Consider the following 23,843-nt stretch of genomic DNA (forward strand, 5'->3'; position numbering starts at 1 on the left):
ATATATACACAATGGAATATCACTCAGAAATAAAAGAGAATAAAATCATGGCATTTTCAGGTAAATGGATGGAGTTAGAAAAGATAATGCTAACTGAGGTTAGCCAGTTCCCAAAACCAAATGCCAAATGTTTTCTTTGATATAAGGAGGCTGATTCATAATGGGATAGGAATAAGGAGCATGGGAAGAATAGACGAACTCTAGATAGGGCAGAGGGGTTGGAGGGGAAGGAAGGAAGGGGGCAGGGGTAATTAATGATGGATGAATGTGATGATCATTATTATTCAAAGTACAGGTATGAAGACACGAATTGGTGTGAATATACTATGTATACAACCAGAGATATGAAAAATTATACTCTATATATGTAATAAGAATTGTAATGCCTTCTTCTGTCATTCATATATATATATATATATATATATATATATATAGAGAGAGAGAGAGAGAGAGAGAGAGAGAGAGAGAGAGAGAGGCAAAGAATATACATTCAAGGGAGAATGTGGGCTATCTCAAGAGTAAGAGATGCCTTTTGGGGGTTCCCAAATCCTTTAAAGAAAACTTGGTAATGAGTGGGTATGGAAAAGTATTTAGGAAAGATATCAGTCTGGTGATCTCAAGACCATGTATGGTGGTCAATTTCCTTAGGCTGATGTGTGTGGTCTTTATTATCTGATGGTTAGATAGTGCTGAAAAGTCCCCTAAATTATAGGTTTTTAAAAATGTCATCTCTTACTTAATCTATTTAATGGGGGCTAATTAATAATGCTCAGGTAAATCTATGAATTTCCCAGGAATTTGGGAGTAACAGACTTGGGAAAGAGACTGGTCTAGGGAATGACAAGCCTAGACAAGCAGAACTTCTGAATTAAAATCTCATTTCCTTGGCCTTCTTTTATGTCTCCTTTCACATATTTCTTGTTTTTTTCTATCCTAACTCATAACAAATGACAGAAAATTATTTGTGAATGAGAAAATTGGGATTACTACTTGCAAGGTGTCATTATGTGACAGAAAACTAAAGTTTGTCCTACTTGCTAAATTCAGTCATTACTAAAAGTTAGACATTTGACCTCATTCTTTTTTTTTTTTGGTACTAACTACATGCCAGTCTTTTCTATTTTTTAATTCTGAGACAGGTTCTCATTGAGTTGCTTAGGGTACTGGTAATTTGTTGAGGATGGCCTGGAACTTGCAATTCTCTTGCCTTAACCTCCAGAGTTTCTGGGATTAAAGGTGTGCACCACCATGCCCAACTTGATCTCATTCTTCCTTGTTTGTTTTAAGACTGAGATAGAAGGGTTGGGTATGTAGATCAGTGGTAGTGTGTGTGAGAACTTGGGTTCAATCCCCAGCATTGAAAAACAACAACAATAACAACAAAAAAAACCAACAGACTGAGTAGTGAAATGACACTTCCATGGGTTCTCCACCTCTGGTTTTGAATGATCACTGGTGGTCATCACCGCAACAAAATAACTCGTTAGACTTTGGAAGTCCTTTAGAGGTCTCCTTATTCTGATTCAACAAAGACTAACATAATTAGTTACTGCTTACTCAAGGAAGAAGCTAAAGTTTACCAGACATAGTTCAGTTCAATTCAATCCACTCCATTTAATATTTATTGCATTTAAGCTTTGTGCCAGTCAGTGACCTGGGCACAAAGGATATAGAAGCTGCCCTTGTCCTCCTATTGGTTAGACTAATGTCGCTCCAGGGCCCCCTAGTGGTAGACAGTGTGGAACGTACTGTAGGAAGTATGTACTACAGGAGTTAACCAAGTAAAATGTTAGAAATGGTCCTAGGTAAACCGGGTACACGCTTATAATCCCAGTGGCTAGGGAGGCTAAGGCAGGAGAATGGTAGGTTTAAAGTCAGCCTCAGCAACTTAGCAAGGCCCTAATCAACTTAAAATAAAAAATAAAAAGGGTTGAAGATGTCGTTCAGTGGTAAAGCATCCCTAGGTTTAATCACTAGTACAAAAAAAAAAAAAAAAATCCTGGATAAGTATCAGCTTCAATCAAAAGGATAAGTGGGAATTGCCCAAATGAAGAAGGAAGATGGAGTAATTGCCAGGCCAAAAAAATAAACTGCTAGGGTGGAGAGAAGAAGTATGCAGATGGGGCATTACACTTCTGCTGAAATACTAATCCAGTTTTCACCTATCTACTCTTCCACTTTCCCTTCTATCTCCAGGTTTTTAGCCTGTAGGTTGACCTCTTTCCTCCTAATCGTCCATTGTTCTAGTGGAGTTTATTTGTAAATTTAATGCAGGAACCAATAAACAAAGAAAACAGCTAAGGAGTAGCCAGTGGAGCCTGGAACCAAGCCTACATTACACTTACAAAAATCTGACTTTCCACAGAAAAAATATTTTGACTTTTACATTTTTGGACTTCATTAGAAGGATCTGAAATGGATGACACCAAGCTGTTTGCCTAAAATAATGTCCCAAATCTGAATTGGCATGGATATTTCCTGAGATTAAAATAGAAACTTGTTTTGCTAACAGAAAACAACTTGGAAATCAAAGAGTCAGTTTAAGTTGGAACCATTTATTTTTCCTTTTCTTGCAGAAAATTCCTGTTTTTACACACATGGAGAGATCAGGGTAGTAAGGTCATTCTGCCACAGAAGTTTCCATTAACAATTTGAAGTTGCAGAAACCTCAAAAAGAAAGGGGGAGGGCTTGTAATATAAGAAATTCATAAATTCATTCAACAAACATTCATGAACACCAACTATGTGCCAGATACTGATCTAAGCACTAAACAAAGATACCTGCCCTTGTAGAGCTTTCATTCTTGCGGGAGAGGGTGGGGGTGGGGTAAACAAACAAGAAATAAGCAACTTATTCAGTAAATAGAAAACGAATAGTATGAAGAAAAGACAAAAATAGGGTAGGGGGGATCAGGAGAAAGCAAGTTTCAATTTTCGAGAGTGGTTACTGTTGGCCGCCTCAGAGAGGGGGCATTTGAACAAAGACTGAAGGAAGTGAGGATGTGAGCCATGTATGCAGTTATCTCGTTTATGCAGAGGAAACAGTCAATGGCCCAAGGAGAGGGCATGCCTCGAATGTGCTAGAAAGACAAAGAGGCCTTGTGCTTGGGGAAGAGACAGGAGAAGCCATTTGGGGTACGGTTAGAAAAGATGAGTGATTTGATCAGACTTATGTTTTAACGTGCCTTTTAGGATAATCATGTGTTTTCATTTGAACATAGTCCTTTAGTAAGAACTTTTTTACTCTGAAACCACAGAGTAATGATTACTTAAAATGGTTTCTAAAGGATCCCGCAAGATGAGACACCACAAGATTAAGTAGTAATGGCCCTCTCTTTCTGGCGGGCATTTGCCCCTAGAGGGGCAGCCGTATTCTAACGTGCTCCGAGTTGAGCTGGAGGAGATAGAAACATGTCTGCACATTTCTTCAAAATTCGACTGGAGAGTCAAACATTTCCTTCTGCTGGTTAAAAATTATATATATATATATATATATAATTATATATATATATATATATAATTAAAAATTATATATATATAATATATAATTAAAAATTATATATATATATAATATATAATTAAAAATTATATATATATATATATGCCTTTGCCAATTCTGCTGGAGAAGCAAACTCCTAGAGTTTGCCTTCGCTAATTTGTCCAAGTCCTGCTGTGGTTTCACTGAATGCAGACACTGCTCAGCTCCACCCCACAAACCTTTCTCATCTCGGGCTTCTTTGCCCTCCAGTGAAAGCTATGGTTCTTCACTGCGGTCACCACCTGTTCGGGCGAAACCCGCGGGGCGTGCACCTACGCCTCGGACCCCTTTTTCTTCCCTGCTCACCCTTCCCTGATGAGCACCCTATTTTTCTCTCCCAGGCCAGGGTTGCAACTTTTCTACCAGCCTCGGGCTCGCCCCATTGGCCCGCCAAGTAGAGACGCTGGCTTCCCATAGAATACGAGCCCCTGAGCCGCAGGAGCTGCTGGGCCCCTGGGAGGGGCAGAGAGCCCCCACCCTGTGCCGAAGCTGGGAGCGCTGGGAGTCAGGCGCACGCGCCCCTCCCGCCCCTAGCGCCCCTCCCTGCGAGCGGTGCAGCTCCCCCTGCAGCGCCTCCCCTCGCGGGGAGGGAGCCGGAGGGGGCTCCCGGAGCCGCGCTGCAGACCTGCTCCGGCTGCGCGTCGCGCCTCTCTCCTTCCAGAGTGGCAGCAGGAGCCGAGGCGGAGGCGGTAGGGGGTTCCCGCGACTTGCAGTTTCTCTGGGGAGCTGAGGAGGAGACTGCGCCTTTCCCCCGCGCCCAGCAACCTCAACCTGTTCCCGGCGCTCGGCGACTCTCACTCCCGGGACTCGCCGCCCAACATGAATTTCCCCCTGGCGCTGGTGCTCCTGTCCTCGCTCTACCTGCAGACGGCTGCCGAGTTCGACGGGAGGTGAGTTGGGCCCCGGGACGCCCTCTCCTTCCCGCGCTAATTTCACACTCACAGTTCTGGGGCTCCACTCCCCGTGGGGTTTACGCAGCGAGAGAAGCTACTCTCTGGCCCAGAAGTTGGGCCACCGCACAGGTTCTCGGGAGTATAGTCGTGGAGCCTCTCCGAGGGCCTGCCAGGGACTGGAGAGGTCGCGCCGGGTTTGAGTCCCGGCTCCTAGAGGGTGGTTTCGCGGCTGGGCGAGCGGCTCACCCCCGCTCAGGGCTCGGGAATTGGGACTGGGGGAGAAGAGAGGCTGGAAACTAGGATCACAGCTTGAGGGCGCGGTTTCGCCTTTAAGTAGAGGTGACGCCTGGGACATCCCTTGACCCGGGAACTCGCTCAGGATTTACACGACGCTTCAGTGGGGAAAGTTTCAGGTGACCAGAATGAAATCACAGCTCGGAGCTGTCAGGGCTATCCACACAAAGACTGCGGGGAGAAGAAGCGACTGGGTTACCAGGACCTGTTTGTCTTCCCACTTGGTCTTCTCCAGGGAGGGGTCTCAAAATAAAGACACAGTGAGATGCTACTAATGAGTGTGCGTGTGTGCCTATGCCTGGGTATGCGCGCGCGTGTGTGTATTCGTGTGTGTGTGTGTGTGTGTGTGTGTGTGTAGGGGGGAGGCGGCGAGAGCTCACACCGCACTGCTCCTCAGACCTCCGGCGAGCCAGACTGCTGCGTGCTCTGACAGGTTCCAACAACCCAGGGATCAGTCTCCGCTGTCACTCAGCGGGTCCTTCGGTTGCAGCGCGCAGCGCCCTGCCGTTTCCCAGGCCGCGGGATCCTCTCTGGTGTGCGTGAGAGGGAGTGACAAGAGTGTGAGTGTCGGTTAGGAGGGCGTGCTCGGTCCCTTCACCTCCTCGAGATTACAGGCCAGATCACCTTGAGCACTGATGGCTGCTGGTGGAGAGGTTTTGCCCTGGGCCACTCCGCCATCCAGTCGCCCTCCTAAAGCGCCCCCCTTTCCCCACCCACCTCTGTGTGTCTCTGGCAGCCCTGAAGATGCCGCACCTGTTTTACCTGCAATCTCGGAACGAATCAATCGCACGATTGATTGGCTTTCTTGTACCTGTAGGGGAACAGAGGGGAACCAGTGGAGCGCTGAGAAAAGCTTGTTTACCACCTGGATGGAGGAAATAGAAAGTCGGGGGTTATTTTGTACTTTTGGCCTGGGGGTAGAAAGGGCAGGTAAAGCAAAGGAAATTGAAAAGCTAAGGAGAGTTTAAGGAAAAGTGAGTAGCAACCAGAGGTTAAGCCTTTTTATTTTATTTTTTAAAGCATTTTTTTGCCTACATTTGTGTATGGTGTGCATTCCTTGTACACACATTTACAACAAAAAATACACCATGTGTTAGGCACACAAAATATTAATGTAGCTCTTAAAAGATGTCTAAAAAAGCCAATTAAAACGTTAATCTTCCTAGAGGAAAAAGTCACTTAAGGGAACAATTTAGCAAATAACGTATCCAAGTGTGATCTAGTGAATAAATCTGTATCCTGAAATTGTATACTTTCTTTAGGTATTATTTACCTTGGAGAGGAAAATAATATGAGTTGTTGATACAGGCAAGTTTCAAGCCATAAGGTACTTGAGATGTCAAATACACCTTAAACTCTCCTTGGTTTTGTTTAGACTTTTTTTCTAGTACAATTTTTTTTTCTTTTTCTTTTTCCAGTTATATCTCCAAAAGAGCCCTGTTGCTTTTGATTTTTGAGGACTCTCCTCTTTCTGCACTTCCCACATCTGCCATTCATATAGTAAAAATTCTTTCTTTGACATGTCTTACATTATTTAATATTTTTTTTAGTTTACAATGAATCAGTCAAAACTGGCTCCCTGCCCCCATAACAGGTGTGAGTCTTTGAGGAATCTGTTTTATTTCAAGCTTCAAAAACCACCCTGTGAATGGCAGCCTTGAGGATTCTTGGTTTTAGCTAGTGCTCTTTCTAGTTAAGAAAGGATCTTCTCCCCCTTTATACACTATCCCTGTGTACTTGGTGAGGGTGTGTGTGTTTAACTGTCAGAGGATTGAAATTGGACCATAGCAGAACTATTTCTGTGAAGGTGTTTTATCCTTAAATTTCTGCAGGCATAAATTTTAGAAAATTGTGGATGTGATCTAAAACAATAACAAAGAGGGAATTAGTTTTAAAAGTGTCTTTGTTTATTTATATTTTTTGTTTGTTTGTTTGGTAGGTGGCCCAGGCAAATAGTGTCATCTATTGGCCTATGTCGTTATGGTGGGAGGATTGACTGCTGCTGGGGCTGGGCTCGCCAGTCCTGGGGACAGTGCCAACGTGAGTATCAGGCTGGGAGGTGGGCTTTATACCATCATTCAGTGCTTCACTCCACATACCGGAGAGCTCATAATTTCTGAGCAAGTCTTGGCTATGCAGTTCTGACATGGGTTTTCAGATACAGTATCCAATTGGTTATTCTGTACCTTTCCAACCTGAACCACCTATATTAAGAAGCTTTGTTTTTCATGGGGAGCCATCTAAGATGTTCATTTTAGCATTTGTCCCCAATATACTCCACCTCCTATGTTTTCAACAAGCTTATACCATTCTTTGTTCCAGGTTTTGAGATGGGGTAAGATAATGAGTCTAGACTGTATTTACACTAAATAAACTCATAATCTTAGAGTACCATAACTGTAATCCTCACCATAACTGTTGTGTAAAGTAGCCCATTCATAAATCTTTTTTGAAGAGAAGTTGTATTGACAATGCTTTAAGCAGACCACCCAATATGATCAGGAAAAAAAAAAAAACTCTGAAAAGGCATTATTTGTAAGTTCTGCAAATCAACCTCATGTAAAAAAATATTAAATCAGAACACTGATTTCTGTCTCCCCCCCCCCAAAAAAAGTGGATATATTAATGGTAAAAGTCAGAGCTATATCACAAAAAAATTAGAACTTTGTTTCCAATTTTACCTAGATCTGGATCTCAAAATTTTATCCCAGTCTTCCTGCAGAACAGTCAAACAAACTCCAAAAGATGAAATAAACTTCTGAAGCATCTTTAGGGTACTAGATTTATACATCTGGTGAAATGATGGGAACCAAGTTGAGTTTCACATTAGGACATAGACACTAACAAAGAAGCAGCTTAGATGAATAGAGTAAGATTGTTGAGACAGGTAGTGGAGGAGCCTGTCTTAGAGATGGATTGGCAATGTGAAGATTCAGGTAAATTTAATTTCAGGAAAGGCAGAACTTCCTTCAGCTCTTTAAACTTTTTTTTTTTAAGAGAGAGAGAGAGAATCTTTTTTGTAAATGGACACAACACGATGCCTTTTTTTTTTTTAATTTTTATGTGGTGCTGAGAATCGAACCCCGGTACTGCCCCTTCTAGGCAAGTGCTTTACTGCTGAGCCACAATCCCAGCCCATCTTTAAACTTTTAAGAATGCTTGTGATGTTTACCTTAACTTTGTGAAGGAGGGGAAATGAGAGTTAAAGGTTGATTCTAATTGCATACATAGCCTATTGTCTCTAATCAGGAATGAGGTGAAGGGAATAATTCTTGTCTACCTACTATGTGCAAGCCTCTATGTAGACCCTTTGCACAGATGGTCCATTGCCTCCTGTTAAAGGGAAATAGTGGTAACTCCAATTTCCAGTAAATGAAAGAACTAGGCAAAGCTCAGGTGTCCCTACTGATTAGTCTGTTCAGTTTTGAAGGGTAAATGGTCAAAAAGAAGGATAATACCTGATGGAATTTAGGCTTCTGCCAATTATATCAGTGTGTCAGAAGTATTTACACAGCTGGAGGCCAACAGGTGTGGAATCTGAGGAACCACCAGGCTGTAATAACCAAAGGGTAAAGAGAGGATCCTTCTGTTGGCCCAATACATAAACATAACCCTCCCAAACAAAAATGGTTAGTCTCTTTGCAGGAATTGAGATAGTGTCTTCCTTCTTTGCTGCTGTAATTTGCAGGAAACTCCCAAATCAAATGTTGAAATGCCTTGAGGTTCACGCAATCTCCCAACCCCACCCAGGACAAGCCTGCTTTGGCAGAATGCCCTGGACGGCAGTGGAGTGCACCTTCCCAAAGGCAGCCAATTGGAGCACGCAGGCTCTCTGCCAGGTGTGCTAAAAGAATTCCAAGCAGAACACTTCTCAGATCTCTAAGAGGTTCGTTGATATGGAATTCCCCAGGAAGCATCTCTAGGAGCTGTTTTTTCTTTTTTTCTCTATAGAGTAATCAAATTTTGTTCAATATGTGCTAGCTTGGTAATTCTGAATCTGAATGAGTGCAGAGACCATTCAGAATTATAGAAGCATTATAAAACAACCATTCAAGAGCTTTTCTAGGGTTTTACTGTCTACATAGGAGCTTTCCTATCAGATACAGGACACTTTTATTGTTTTTATACCTTTATTTTGTTCTTTCAAGTATGATAAGTTGTCAAATATAGTATTTGATACTACTTGTCTTTTCCCTCTTGTTATTCCTTAAGATCCTGAGAAAACTGCAACATGGTATGAGTTAATTATTGAAATGGTAATGCTAGAAAAATGTATAAGATAATTTTGCAAAATCAGTTTGTTTTCATTTGGTAAACATTTGAAAGCCAGAGTGATGCAGAGGGACTTGCACACTGTTGCTAGGTTGCCTGGATTTCATTTCCAGTTCTACCTCTTCTTAGCTATGTAGCCTTGGACAAGTAATTCAACTTTTCTGTGCTTTATTTTCCTTATCTCTAAAATGAATCCAAAGTTGTATATAACCTCAAGGACCATCCCAAGGTTTGAAAGAGTTATAATTTGTACAGTACTTAAAACTATCTTTGGCACTGAGTACAGACCACGTATGTATTCAGTAAAGTTAAATGTAAAGAAACACTGCTACTGAAAACAATGTTGTGGAGGGACATCTGTGCAGTCAGAGTCTTCATTTGTTAGACATGATATATGCATTTTTTTTTGCATTTATGCTGCGCAAATTAAAAATCCTTGCAAAGTTCTCTGTTTCAATAAAATAAAATTCTTTAAATTAAAAAGGTCCAAATTGTTCTTTACCATTTACATTGAGGATGGCAAGGTTGTACAAATAAATCCAGAGATGCGTTTTCCTGTGTATTTTGTTTCCAGAATCTTAGATGGTCTAAGTGTCAATTCAGAGTTCTGCCTATCTTTGTTTGGATATAAACAGGTAGAGGAATGTGGGGGCAAGAGGTCAGCTGAAAGGGTAGGTCGGCACTAAAAAGAGGCTGGGATGAATGGAATATTTCTGATTGGTTTTCGAAGAAAACCATTATGAAATTATAAGCTTATTACAACATTTATTCAAGGAAAATGTCTGCTATTCTGTAACAATTAAATTTAGTAATGGATTGTCTATTTTAAAAAATTCCAAACAGCTTTTAGGAAATTTAATTAAAAAAATACTTTTGGCTTTTTGACCCCTAGATAATTTCAACATTCTTTTCCATGAGGAGCAATTTCTCTTCCTCATCAAAAGTGCCCTGGTTCTCTTTCCTTCTCATGACTCACTTTGGAAATTTTTTTCCAAACAGTGTAGCGGCAAGGCTTGGTGGTATACACCTGTAATCCTAGCAGTTTGGGAGGCTGAGTGAGACAGGAGGATCACAATTTCAAAACCAGCCTTAGCAACCCTGTCTCAAAAAAAAAAAAATTTTTTTTTAAAGCAAAAGGGACTATTCCCACCCATGCTCAGAACCTCTCAGTTATTTCTTATGTGTGTACACAAATGGGTGGGAAAGTAGTACCCTTATTATATTATTTATTAGACCTTATACCCTAGTGCAGTGATAGTTTTGTGAATGTTTATTCCATTTGGTTGCACATTTGTGAGACATTTGGCCCAATAGTCATGCAGGTCAGATATACACATCTACACAAAACAGGACGCATTTCATTTTTACTTACTATCCTCCTTTCCATGGACATCTTTGAAAAGACTAATACTGTAGGTTGCTCTAGTTGGTAAACCACCCCTTCTGGCTTACTATGTCAAGCCACAAAGCCACATTCAACTGGGGAATTTCCATTCCTTCCCTCTAAGGAAGGATGGATCAGAGGTGCTACCCAAATGGACACAGAATATGTTCTCCTGCTTCCTGCCTGTACCACCCAATATTCTGTCCCAACATTCCTGCCCTGCTGGGAAAGCATGATCCATTCCAGAAATAGGAAGGTTGTATTTTCATAATTCCTTTTTAGCTCATATTCTTGACTTCTTTCTATTCTTTGATTCTTTGTTTTCTGTTCTTGACTCATAAATAGATCTCTTGCATACCCAAAATTCAAAATTTGATTTTCTAATTGTCATGGGCTTTCCTTTTATTGAATGTTAATGTTGCTCTTTATAATATCAAGGTTTTTTATTATTTCTATACATTTATTATTACATGTTGACAACACACAGCACCTTAATCACTCAGAAATTGTCACAAAATACTTCTGTTTCTTGCTTTGTAGTTATTTGGTTCTTTGACTTTTCCATAATCTTAATGGCACATTTCATTTTAATTATGTTAACTGTTTCTCTTTCCCTACTATGTGGATACTTCTGTAATAGAGATTTCTCAGGGGCTTGTATGTTTTATTTTAGAAAGCTGTGTATGCTGTGGAAACAATTCTTTACTAGATAATTTGGGACACCTAAGTTCAAGCTTAGACTTTTGTCCCCGATTAGCTAGGTAACACTTTTTAGCTACAGTTTTCTTGTTGTACAAGTATATTTCCAAGGTACATTATAGATCTAAACTCCATCTGAGAACTTCCTAATGGCAAAAAAGAACATGTAGGATCTAGATGCTGTTTTCCTGTATGGTTGACTTTCTCTTTGCTTGGAGATTTTGCCATATGTGTGTGGCTTATGACAGTAGTATTTTGTTGTTGTTGTTGTTGAAAACACTTTCTAGAGTTGCAAAGAAAAACCACAAGTTCTAGGTTCAACAAAGCTATTTAATTTCTGAGTTCTTTGGCTGTCAGTGAACATTTTGTGGTTTCTGAAGGAAATAGTATGAATAAAATGGTTTTATCTCATTTATCGTTAAAGACCAGGAAAAATGCAGGTGTTTTGTTATATATTTCTGCTAGGGATTTTGAGAAGATATAAAACCAACACCTACAGTTCACTTTGCTTTTTTAGTTCTGAACCTCATTTCCTCCTGTTTCATCCCCAAATTTAATAAAGGCTACAACTGTACAAATGCCATATGAAGTGAAAATTTAGATTGTTATCAGCTTTAGCTAAACATAGATTCATGAAACATAGGGACTGTGAAATAGTAATTCATTTTGAAACTATTTTGGGTTGTCAAGTAATTTTAGGTGGATAACATAATTACTATGAATATTGGAAAGAATGATGAACAAATTATTGAATTATTTCTGCATTTCTAATGAAAAAAACTATTATTAGTTTAAGCAGAGTGATTTTTTTAAGTAAATGAAATATTTAAATGTCACATTTAATTTCTTACTTGCATCCCAGTTTAGAAATTCAGTCTTGTAAAAGGAAGATGCTTTGTTAATCTTTGCTCCCTACTCTGGTCATTGACTTCCCATCCCTAGTTTCAAAATTAGATAAATTATATCTTTTTTATTATTTACATTTTGAACTTTTAAAAAAAATAATTAAAAATAAATTAGATTTTACTTCTCCCTGTGCTGGCAATGGAAACCAGAGTCTTGCACACATACTAGACAAGAGTTCTACCTTTGAAATATATACCTGCCAGCTCTTAAATTAGAAATTTCGGTATCATCTTAGAAGGCCACATGTGGCTTCCCCCCACACAGAGGTTACTCCTAATGAGTGCCTTTCTACTTATAGTTAACAACTAGAGCAACTTGTATTGAACAGGAATTAGTGCTTTACACCTAAAGAAATATTTTTATACCTGTCAATCTTAGGTACCCCAGATGTAACTGGGAGTCTGGGAGTGGGATCGACCTTTCAGAGCCATATCAGCCATTTGTATTCCATTTGTTTGAGCATTTCTGAGACATTTGGGCCCAATAGCAGGGTTCTCAGTCCATCTTAGGGAACCTGAGCATGGTTCACTGTTCTGCATTTATTAGCTTCCCCTTAGAATTTTTCGGTAAGAAATGCAGATTTTTTTTTTTTTTTGAGATGGGAATAAAAACAAGGCAGTGGATAATTTTGTAATTACTTTCAGCACTCAACCTGAATCCCCAAATCCCTAGGAAGTAAGGCTTTTGACCAAGTTTATTTAACTACCACTTCCCTTGAAAGGTTGTTTAAGAACACCATGTATTTTGAATAACTTCGAGTGGTCTTGGAATGCAGATTCCAAACTAAAAGCTGTGTTGAAGAAGCTTGACCTTTTCATACAGGTAACTTTTGAGTGTATGTAGTCTTCAAAGTTAAGTTTTTCACAGAAATCACTTTGTTCTTTCACTCTTTTCCCCGATTAGAACTGATCTTTATAATAATACTATTAAGATCCACTGATTTCCTGAGATCCCCTCATACAGTTAATCTGGGCAGTCTTAATCTTTATGGATTAGAATTTAGTACCTCCCAAACTGAAAGACCAGGGCAAAGAAAAGGAAGCACCCTAGTCTCTGCAGTTTCAGCAGCTGGATCTGCCTTAATGTTCCTGCCCCAGGGATGTGCTGTTTGAAAGTGCCCATGCTGGTACAAACCAGGACCAAGGAGGCACTTCCTATTTCCAAAACAACATTCTCTGTCTGCTGCTTAGAAAGTTTTGATCAACTTCCCCACCCACCCATCCTCCTGAAGCAAGTAGAATATCCAACATTTCTATTTGGTGCTTTTTATCTGTAGAACTCATATTTTATGCATTCTGGATCAGCTGAACCAACCATATGTTTTTCAGGTGACAGTGATATTGAGTGACTCCCTGCAGCATGCTACAGTAAGAAAGATTCAGCACAGGATTGGACCTTTGTTGTTGTGGGAGAAAAGAAAGGGCTAGAAAGAATGGCTCTAGTGGCCTAAATCCCATTACTATACCCTCTACCACAATCAGGCACTTCTGTCTTTTCCTGACAATTTTGTATAGGTTTAAACTTTTTCCCATCTATCTTTCTAAAATATTAATTTATTTTGTAAGAGAAGATGCACTCATTTCCTCAAAAACCCACCCTTAGAGAAATAAGTATTGACAAGTATTTTTGTGTATCTTTAAAACATATTTTAAATATTTATGGGTAGATTCCTATATTTTTCCTGTCACCTGCCTGTTTTATACAAATGAAAGCATACTATATACTGTTCTGTCCCTTGTTTCTTTTTCTAAATGGAACATCTTGAAGGTCTTCCTTTATCATTTGTATGTAAAAAAGCCTCCTTAGTTTTTATGGATTTATAGTGTTTCATTTATAACTATACATGATTTATTAACCTATCTTTTATTGAAAGACATTTATATTACTTTGAATCTAAAATAACCTTGAGTGTAATGTTGAAAAAATGTTGTTCTGCCTGCATTCTAATATTTCTACAGGGCAATTTTTATATATATAGTCAAATGATGTATACAGTGGTTTTTTACTTGGTAGTAAATAGTTTAATGGAAAGAAAATGGATGCCAGTATTGACTCACAGCTCTGGAAGACCCATATTTAGAGTCTAATCTATTGCTTGATTTTTAGGATGCTCTGATTCCTACTCTTTCCTAAGAAAATCCTCTGACTATTCCTACTTTTCATCTGTTTCCACTCAGATCAGTGGCAATTGGCTGATATTGGGAGAATGTGGTGAGATTTGTCAGATCTCCCCATAGCTTCCTGTCTATTGCTCTGTCTGCATTTTATGGATGTGGATTTTTATTTGCCTTTAGGAAAGATGCACTTAGGAATTGCTTAAATCATTGATCTTTAATTATCTGCATACTTTAGCCATAATTTATATACTTATGTATATGGTGTATATTTTTTTTTCTAAACCATTGTCAATTAGGGAGGAGTATGTAGAATTCTGACATCTGAGTACCACTTTTGGAGATCCTATTGTGATTAAAAGAATTGCAGAAAATGTTCAGACATTGTTGTACCAAAAATATTCCTAAAAAGTGAATTAAAATTGTAGGGGCATATATTTTTTTCCATTAGTTATTCTAGTCTTCATTGAATTATCAACTTAACTCATCTTCTTAAAAAGGAAGACATGCATGTTTAAATAAAAAATTAAAAGAAATATTGAGAGAGAGAGAGAGAGAGAGAGAGAGAGAGTGTGAGAGAGAGAAGACTGCCTTACTTACCTGTTTTTCTAACATCTATTTCCAACTCCCATCAGAAAAACCACTATTTTCTATTAATTTTTGAAGATAATTCTAAACATTTCCAAAGTTTACCCTTTTCATAAAATTATAGCATGAAGTAAAAACCATTCTGTATCTTGATTTTTTTAATATAAGGATCATTTCTTATCAGTTCATGTAAACTGACTTATTCTTTTAAATGGTTATACAGTATGCTATTATGAAGATGTACCATAATAATCCTGATTATGTACACTAACTGATTTTCAATATTGTATTTTTATAAAATATACTACATTGAACATTTCTATGTGTATATCATTATCACCATTAAATGTAATTTGATAAGGGAGAATTACAGAGATCTCCTATCTTTATATTAGTATAGTAATTGAAGAGCTTTCATTTTTTAAAAAATTTTTTAGTTTCAATGGACCTTTATTTTATTTATTTATATGTGATGCTGAGAATTGAACCCAGTGCCTCACACATGGTAGGCAAGCGCTCTGCCACTAAGCCACAATCCCAGCCCCGAAGAGCTTTCATTTTGTTGTTATAAATTTTCTTACATAAAATATGTGATTCAAAGAAGGATAAATCTCAGCTAACATTGCAGTGTGGAAACCTTCTGTTCAGTCACTTTCTATTTTTGATTCTTTAGAAGATACCTTGAAATATAAATAGAATTGGTTTATTTATTTCGTTTTTATGTCTTTTCTTGTTTGGAAAAGTATAAATTAACTTTTAGGACTTCATGCAATAAAATATAAAAATAATTAACAAGGACTAAAGGGAATAAGAGGGTTAAAATAAAACATGTTGGAAAGAGCATTAATAAACTGCAGAAATGTAAGCCATAGGAAACTAAATATGTCTTATAATTTGGCTCTTTGCCTCTAGTAGCTAAAGGAAAAATGGAAGTGTTGTTACTTAAATAATTCATGTTGTTGACTAGGGGAAAAAAAACTCAAACTGTTATTTCAGAGAAAAAAGCATGGCTTTTACTATACATAGTTTTGAAAGACTTTCACGCAGTCCTTCACAGAGTGGGGAGTGATAGAATGGAAGGGGCCACAGTCACATTCCTGTCATGAAGCCAGTGGTGGATTTGAAAAGTCATTTTATGGAAGTTTCTCCAAAGTGAGATGAGACACTTACTTTAAAAGTGCAGTTCATGCAAGGCTAGTTTTTATTTCTAGCTGTGAAGGGTAAAAATTATAGAGATTTGTATAGACAGTTCCAAGTTAGACAACTTCAAGTTGGAGTCACTAAAAATGATCCTAAAGTTTGCTGTATTATTTAGTAGGTTAAAAGCCAGTCTTTACTTATTTTATTTTTTAAATATATATTTTAAAGATCAGTCAGCAATTGATGGAGTTGGTACCCAGACATGTTGTAAATGGAGTGCAGATAGGTGTTCCTTGAGCTCCACTATAAGTGGGTTCTGTAAAGAGATATTTTAGTATCAATTTTGTATGCATTGGACTATAAGATATATATAACCTCTTCTCCATTTTGCTATGCACCCTTTCATTTCCATGCAAATTATGGCTTGGGATATGGAGGACACATGCAAACATTGCTTCTGGGCATCATTTATACAGTGAACCTAGGAACAACAGACTCTTTGGCCAGTCCTCATTTCTCTTATCTGCCAAATGTTTGCATGCCAGCAAATAACAAAGCCAGTGTTCATTAATAGAAAAACACACATTGCAACTCATGTTTAGTTGTATTTTTTATGTATGTTGAGTGTTTAAAGTTGATTTTATGTTTTCTATAATTACTATGTTTATAGTTTCCACTGGATAAATTGTTCTAAGTTCAAATGAAAGATAGTGGTGGTTTTCAGTTCCTTTGTCCCTGGGATAGATTTTTAAACTCATTGATGAATTAAAATATTCATCATTGCTTTGTTTACAGTTTCATTTTCTAAATAAGGCAGAAGTGGTTTTTGAAACAGTTACTTTTAGGGAAGAAAGTATAAAAATATGAAGATAATGTATGAACTTGCTAGATTTCTGTTCTCTAATCTTATATTGAAGTCTGATGAATAATTATATATCTTCAATATTTATGAAGTAGTGCACCAGAAGTTGGGATCATCCAGGTTCTTACTTTACATGAACTTGTGGGTTCTGTTGTCCTGGATGTTGGTGTTACAAACATACCAAGTTGGATAACTATGAATAGCGTTTGCAGGGCTAATACCAACTTTTTCAACAGTGAAAAACATAAAATTTAAAGTTATGGTGTGGAGAACTTTTTGGAGTCTTTGCTTTGTTCTATATGATGATTAGGGATAGGGGGTAGAACCACTTGCAGTGCAAGGGCACACCGTTCCTTTATGTACCTGGCATTTGTCACCTGCAAGGGAGCATATGGATTCTGCTGTGCTGCTTGCTTAGGAGCTGTGTGCCTCCAGGCTGAGTCATGTGGTAACCACATCTGCATTTCGGTCTACCGCTTCTATTATTTCCTTTCTAAAGGCTATACTTGGTCTAATACTTGGACATTTTAGAATCTTTTAGAATAATCAAGCTGTACATAAGAAAACAGGTATATCTTTGGATTAGAAGGCTTAGTTCTTTAAGGTTTCTTATTCCTCATTTTCTTTAATGCTTTCCAAAGCTCCTGGCTGTCTCCAAACCTGTAAACCTGTTTTTAGCAGGCAAGAAAAGTTAATCCCTGAATAATTTAATTTCTGTGGTTTATATGACTTATAATTTCATAAAATTATCAGAACTCTATGAATTTTAACAACATATAGTTAAGGGTATAATATCCGTGAGGCCCCTCAGAGGAATGGAAGCTGTGGTTGTAGGGCAAGCTGCAGGAGGGAGTTCTAGAGTTGTAAGTTATAACCAAATGGCTTTGCTGGCTATGTTGTGTGAGTTTACTCAGGTTATTATTCTATAATGGCTATAGGGGAACAAATTATCATGGAAAAAAAAGGGGTAGATTTTTCTGGATATGTGGTACTAATGAATTCCATTTTAGAGGTGCTTGTGGTGCACTGAACCACACAGAGACACACAGACATGCACACAGACACACAAAGAAAAGCATGCATGCAAAGCGTTTATTTTTGGCACCTTTACAAAAATTGTGATGATCATTGCCTAGGAAAATTTCCTTATCCACCAATAGAGACTAGACCCCAGACTGTGTGGAAGCAATTTATTCCAAGTTTAACATTTAAAAAAAATTTTAAATACAGTTTTATATAGTTTTAAAATGCAAATTTTAAAATATGATATACTGGCTAAAATTTTATGCTAAAGTTTTAACAGGTATACATATTTCTACTATAATATTTACCAAATTTGTGTATATCCAGGCTAATTTATGTTAAGTAGGAAGAAATGTGACCCAACTTTAAGATATTATAAGGAAATAAACTATATAGAACTGTTTGTCGGCCTGGTACTAATACAGCTAGTTAGAAAATAATGATGTTTGCTATTCTTTATTGACTTGTTTTGCCATTGTCTAAAATATTTTTCTTGATAAATTATATTACTCAAAATTGGCAGTTAAAAGGTACTAAAGAAACAGTATCCTTTTATATTTTTCTGTTTCATTCCTTACCAGAGTCATAAACAGTTTTTCCTAATATGTGATCCAGAATGTATTTATGCTTTGACTTATTTTTAGCTGTTTGCTTAAATTAGATCTGATCCATTTCATCATTCAATTTTAAGAATATGTCAACATCCAGATATAGTGAGTTCTTTTTAAGTTAAAAATAACAATAAAACAGAATACTAATTTGTTATAACTTAAACAAAATATCTAGCAAGCGAATGTAATATGTGTCTTTTAAAATACAGAGCAATCATTCTGGATCAATGGTTAAATTAGTGTCTCAATTGAATCAAATTTAACTTAGAATTTTTTTCTTCTCTTACCTTTTAAAGAAGGCTCCATTCACCTAATTTTAAATTAGACAAGCAGATATACATTACAATCACACATTAAAGTGGATATTTTATGCTTTCAGAAGAGAAGACATTAATTCAAAAGAGAAATAATAAAATCTGCTCTTCTTTTACCTCTAGGATTCTAGGTTGGTAAAACACTGATCATTATTAGTACTGTTGTGAGTTTCTTCCCTTTTCTTTCATCTAACTGGCTTATTTATGCATCTTCAAGTGAAATAGTGGAGCTTTCACAGTTAAATCTTGTTGCTATTGACAACCAAGCAGCCATGCAAGAAAGAGAATGCTGTGAAAGGGAAGAAAAAATAAAAAATAAAAAACTTAATATTTCCTTCTCAAAGTTGGAGAGAAAAGGGAGCATAACATACAATATATAAGAAACAGGTAAGTAAAGATGTATCGGTTTAAACTTCACCAACCTTGATTATTAATTGATCAAAAGTTTTGATTTTTTTCAGATGTTTTGTCCAACATTCATTTAAATAAAAGGATACTGTCTCTAGGAACCAAAAATTAACTTTCTGAAAATGAAAATTGGATTGGAAGATACAGTGTCACAAAAGGTCTGAAATATTTTTATTAGAATTTGGACTATAAAAGAATAGCATAACTTCAATTATTGGTTAATATTTTTGTTACAAATGGTTTTTAATAACAAAATGGTGACTAAAATATTACTATTTTAAACATGTCCTAGATTTTTTTTTTTGTTTCAGAAAAGCACTGAAAGTTGAATATGTGTAAGTCTCCGGGAATGTAACAAGTTGATAAATACCCAAGTCCAGCCTCCTTACAGAGAAAAGATCTCGAATTTCTTTTTTTGGACATTTGTTTTGCAGCTTTCTACGTCTTAAGGCAGAGAATAGCCAGGATAAGGTGCCAGCTCAAAGGTTAGATGATCATATTTCTTGAAATAATTTTGGCTAATCTATGTCTTGAAAGGCATAACTTCTAAATAATAACTTTAAAAGCTATAAAGTACTTAACATTAGTTGTGTTTTTGAGTTGCTTTTTTGGGAAGACAATATTCCTTAGAGATGTGCTTATTCTGTTTATAATGATACTAAATTAATTTTAATTCAGTTATTACATTAAACTTTTCCCCTTCAGTTTACAATTGATTTCTCTTATTTATGAATCTAATAAATTGACCTCCATTCTAACCTAAAGGGCAGTTTATATTTTTAATACTTAAAGAAGCAAATGTAAAAAACAAAGTCTACCAAATGAAATTACTAACCAGCCTATCATTAACCTGAGGGAATTGTGTTTCATATTCATTAATTCTCCATGGAATACTTCAGGTAAGAGATATTTTTATTGTATAAAATCTACAAGCTGTTTACCAATGGATCTTCATGCTATTGCTTTGGTATATAGAGCATTCCTTGTTTGAAATATTTTGGGCAGTGAGTAATGTCACTGAACTAATCACACTATGACATTTTAGTGGAAATTTTTGGTGAAATATGTGAAATTCTAATGTTCAGTGAAATTCGTTCCAAGAAGACAATGTATTTTAAACTCATTGATTAAACTCTTATTATCACATGTCATAGAAAATGAGTAGGATTTTAATTTTTAAAACATTTGGGAACAAATTTGATAGTACTAGAAATTAAAAAAATATATATTTTTTCAGGTTGACTTTAAAAGTTAGTATCAGTTACAGGATTGACTGGTAGAGTACTGCTGAGGCCAAGGAGGCAATGCCAAGGAAAGAGTAGAATGTGTACTTGTCACCCACAGATTTGGGTTAGGAACCTGTTCCTGTGACTTGCCAGCAGTGAGAAACTAGACATTTTATTTTGCTTTTCAAGCCACAATTTTATAATCTTTAAACCTACTTTGCATTATAATTTCTAGCCATATAGAATAATTCTTGATAAATGTTTGCCGTTATTAGTGTGTAGAGAATACAAATGAAGAACTCTGAGCTGTGTTTTACTAGGGATAGACACGGGATACATAGTACATGTTTTTAAATACATTTTATTTACCACGCCCATTTTTGGGAACTAAATAATCAATTGGAAGCAGAAATTTTATCCAGTCATTCATTTCTAAAATAAAACTTTTCATCAGATAGCTCTCTGTGCTTCTTCACCATTTCTTTCCCATTTCTCTTATAATATTTATCTGCAAACCTCAGAGTGGAACAGTTTTGGTTATCTAGCAATGTTTGCACTTGGATAAGGAACCAAAAGGAAATAGAATTGAATTGTGGAAGCTTAACACTTAAGAGTTATGGTGATTTATCTGACAAGCATTTGAGAGCTTACTAGAGTCTGGGAGCTGCGTTAGGTGCTGGGAAGATATAAAGATTGATAAAACATGGATGCTTGCTTTCAAGGAATTCAATTTGGTAAGATGATTGACTCTTATTCCTTCTATGATTCTAAAATAGAAAAGATGGACATAATATTGAGGGAATTCAGGGGAAGAACCACTTCTTGCTGAGGAGGATCAAGGGGAGAAGAGTTCATGGGCTCAGTGGTGTTCAGTTGATTCATTTGTTCAACCCACATGTATTGAGTGCTGTTACTGGCTAGATCTGGCTGATTTGCACCAGCAGGATACTGCAATCACCACTTCAGACATCATCCCAATAACATCGTGGTCAAAGAATGTCATTCACTATCAGTGTTTAAGACCCCCAGATAATGACAATACTGGATGAAAGGTGTGTTTTGACAGTGTATGTTTTAGTATAAGGTACTATGTGAGCACATATCAGGAGACATCTCAGATTGAGTGATGAGTTGGCATCCTGAAGGATCAGTAAATCAAAGGAAGGACACTCTGAGAAGACAGAGTGTATTAAGATCAGAGATGCCAGGAAATGTAAGAACTTCAGTCCAGCAGTAGGTAAATGTTTGAAGGGTATCTGATGAGAAATGCAGTGGGAGATGTAGGAATAGACTGACTCGTAACAGTCTTTCATGCCAAACAGCTCGTTTTTTTAACCCAATGTTATAGGAGACCACTAAAGATTTTAAGCAGGGAAATTACAAATATTTCAAAGGATATAGTTGGTGAAAATGGGCCAGATCTAGCATGCAAGTGAATTTTGTTTTGCTCAGAGTTTTCACATTTTTTTTTTAAATACTTGCCAGTGTTTCACAGGAAACATGGTTATCAGGCTGTATTGAAAACCACTGGTTCTGCCTTGCTGTGTGGAATCTGTGGGCTGGAGCTTCTCAAGCAGTTGCCCCATTTAGAAAAAAAGCATGTGCTCCCCTTTTTACCATGGAACTCACTTCCTTCAGGACAAATGTCTCAGACCTACAAGCATTTTGATGTTTGGGGCCAGTTTCTGAACTTCCTCTTTGGCAATTTAGAGAATAACTATAATTACTTGAGGTTCAGGACTAGAGGCTATTACTGTCAACCTGGTGAGAAACAGAGCTTGATTTTAAGTACTAGTAGTGGGAGCAAAAAAAGGACAGGTCTTGGAAGATTAGGTATGGGGAGGAAGCTGAGAATCTCATGGCATTAGACAGGGGTGGGACAAGATCGGCTGTCACTACAAACTGTGTTTTTGAGAAGCTTAACCTTTCTGAGCTACAGCTCCTTTTTGGTAAGATGGAGATAAGGCTAGTACCTCATAGGATTTTTAATGAGGATCAAATGAGAAAATACTTATGGAGAACTAGGCTCCGGAACTGGCTCATATTCACGTTCAATAAAATATGGATGTGACGCTAGTGATGGTTGTGGAGAGTGCAGAAGATGGAACCAAGGGGCTCTCCCAAGTTTCTAACTTGTTATTTGGTGAGCTAGAAACACAGGAGAAGGTGCAAAGGATGATACCAATTTTGGACTTGTCACATTTGAAGTGCTTGTGAGACTGAAGTAGAAAGGTTTGTATGTGGAAATTGGATTTTAGAGTGGCATCTGAAGGGCATGAGAGAATTCAGCGTCCTTCCATCACCACCCTACCCAAACCTTCCTTCCTTTTCTCATCACAACTTCAGTCAGGGTTGATTGGCACAGCTGCCACCGTGGAGGATCGACCTACAGTAGAAGAAGAATGTGGGATATGTAAAATACTATGTTCCATGATAGTTTTAAGTTCTCAAAAAAATTCTTTCTGGTTTACCATTTTGGCCTACAGTTGAAATACAGTGTGAGATACAGTGTCTTAAAAATTTCTACCTCTATATAATGTATGACAGAAGTATGCCCAGAGGCTTATAGAAGCCCGGAAGAGATTATACACTCAATATTTGTTTGTACGGGGACTTAAAAAAAAAAAAAACACCCTCTACAAACCATATATCTTCTTCTCCTTTTGGTTGGTTTTATCTGTTTTCTCATTGTCACTCCCATTTCTAGGCAAATATTTGCCTGAAAGTGAATCATTGTTAGGAATGGATAGGACTGGATAACCACATTAGTTAAGTTTGTATTCTCTCCTAACTCAATCAATACTGAGCTCACATGGCCCCTCTCTTATGCCTTTTCAGCTCTCAGTGGGAAATCTGTCCCTTCTCTACATGTTGTTATAATACTTGCAGAGAGCCTGTAATTTGGGTTGTTGTGGAACTGTATCATTTATTCTGCTGGAGTTTCGTTCCATGAAGGTGAGGACTGTGCCTCACACGTCTTTATACCCAGTGTAATAGCTCCTGAAATGGCTTGTCTGCTTCAGTTCAGTGTACTTTTAAAGGCATAAGGGCTCGGCATTTCTATATAAAATGAGTAAAAGATGATGAATAAGATGTGATTTTAATAAGTGGATTATATTATTTAGGAAATACATTTTTTATGCCTATCTAGTGACCTTGTTACGCATCATAGATCTTACGATTCTAAAAAGCACTTAGTTTATGTTCTTGAAAACATATAAGTGTAATCTGATTGTGTCATCTACTGCTTACAGTCCACTGATAGTTCGCAATTATGGATAGAATCCTGACTTTAAGTACAAGCTCTTCAGGCTGACAGCTGCCTTAGGTTTGAAGAATTATCTTTTCACTCTACAGCCCGAGTCACAGTGGGCTGCCCTTGCATTTCAGAACCTCTGCAGCTTCATGCCTCTCTGACTTTTCTTATGCTGCTCATTCTGAGGGAAAAGTCCCTTCACCTATTACATAGTGAATTCCTACTCATCCTTTAAGATGCAGCTCACATTTCCTCTTGAAAGCCTTTCCTGGCATCTTTCCTACTCCTGCCTCCCTGCAGAGAAATTCTTTCTTC

At 37.5% G+C, this 23,843-nt stretch overlaps 1 protein-coding gene across 4 annotated transcripts in view; it reads left to right on the top strand.

Annotated features, from left to right (window-relative positions):
* The first annotated feature begins 4,048 nt into the window (after positions 1-4,048).
* Npnt (nephronectin) overlaps positions 4,049-23,843 on the top strand; it is a 75,504-nt gene continuing 55,709 nt past the window's right edge. The window contains exons 1-3 of one of the 4 annotated variants that reach the window (XM_048813686.1): positions 4,049-4,428; positions 6,665-6,765; positions 19,481-19,531. In XM_048813686.1, the coding sequence (XP_048669643.1) occupies positions 4,358-4,428; positions 6,665-6,765; positions 19,481-19,531 (223 nt within the window). In that variant the 5' untranslated portion in view covers positions 4,049-4,357. The remainder of the gene's footprint in view (positions 4,429-6,664; positions 6,766-19,480; positions 19,532-23,843) is intronic. The other 3 variants (XM_048813687.1, XM_015484617.2, XM_015484616.2) reach the window with 3 other exon arrangements.

This window comes from Marmota marmota, unplaced genomic scaffold (genome assembly GCF_001458135.2).
Source record: "Marmota marmota marmota unplaced genomic scaffold, marMar, whole genome shotgun sequence".
Taxonomy (NCBI): domain Eukaryota; kingdom Metazoa; phylum Chordata; class Mammalia; order Rodentia; family Sciuridae; genus Marmota; species Marmota marmota.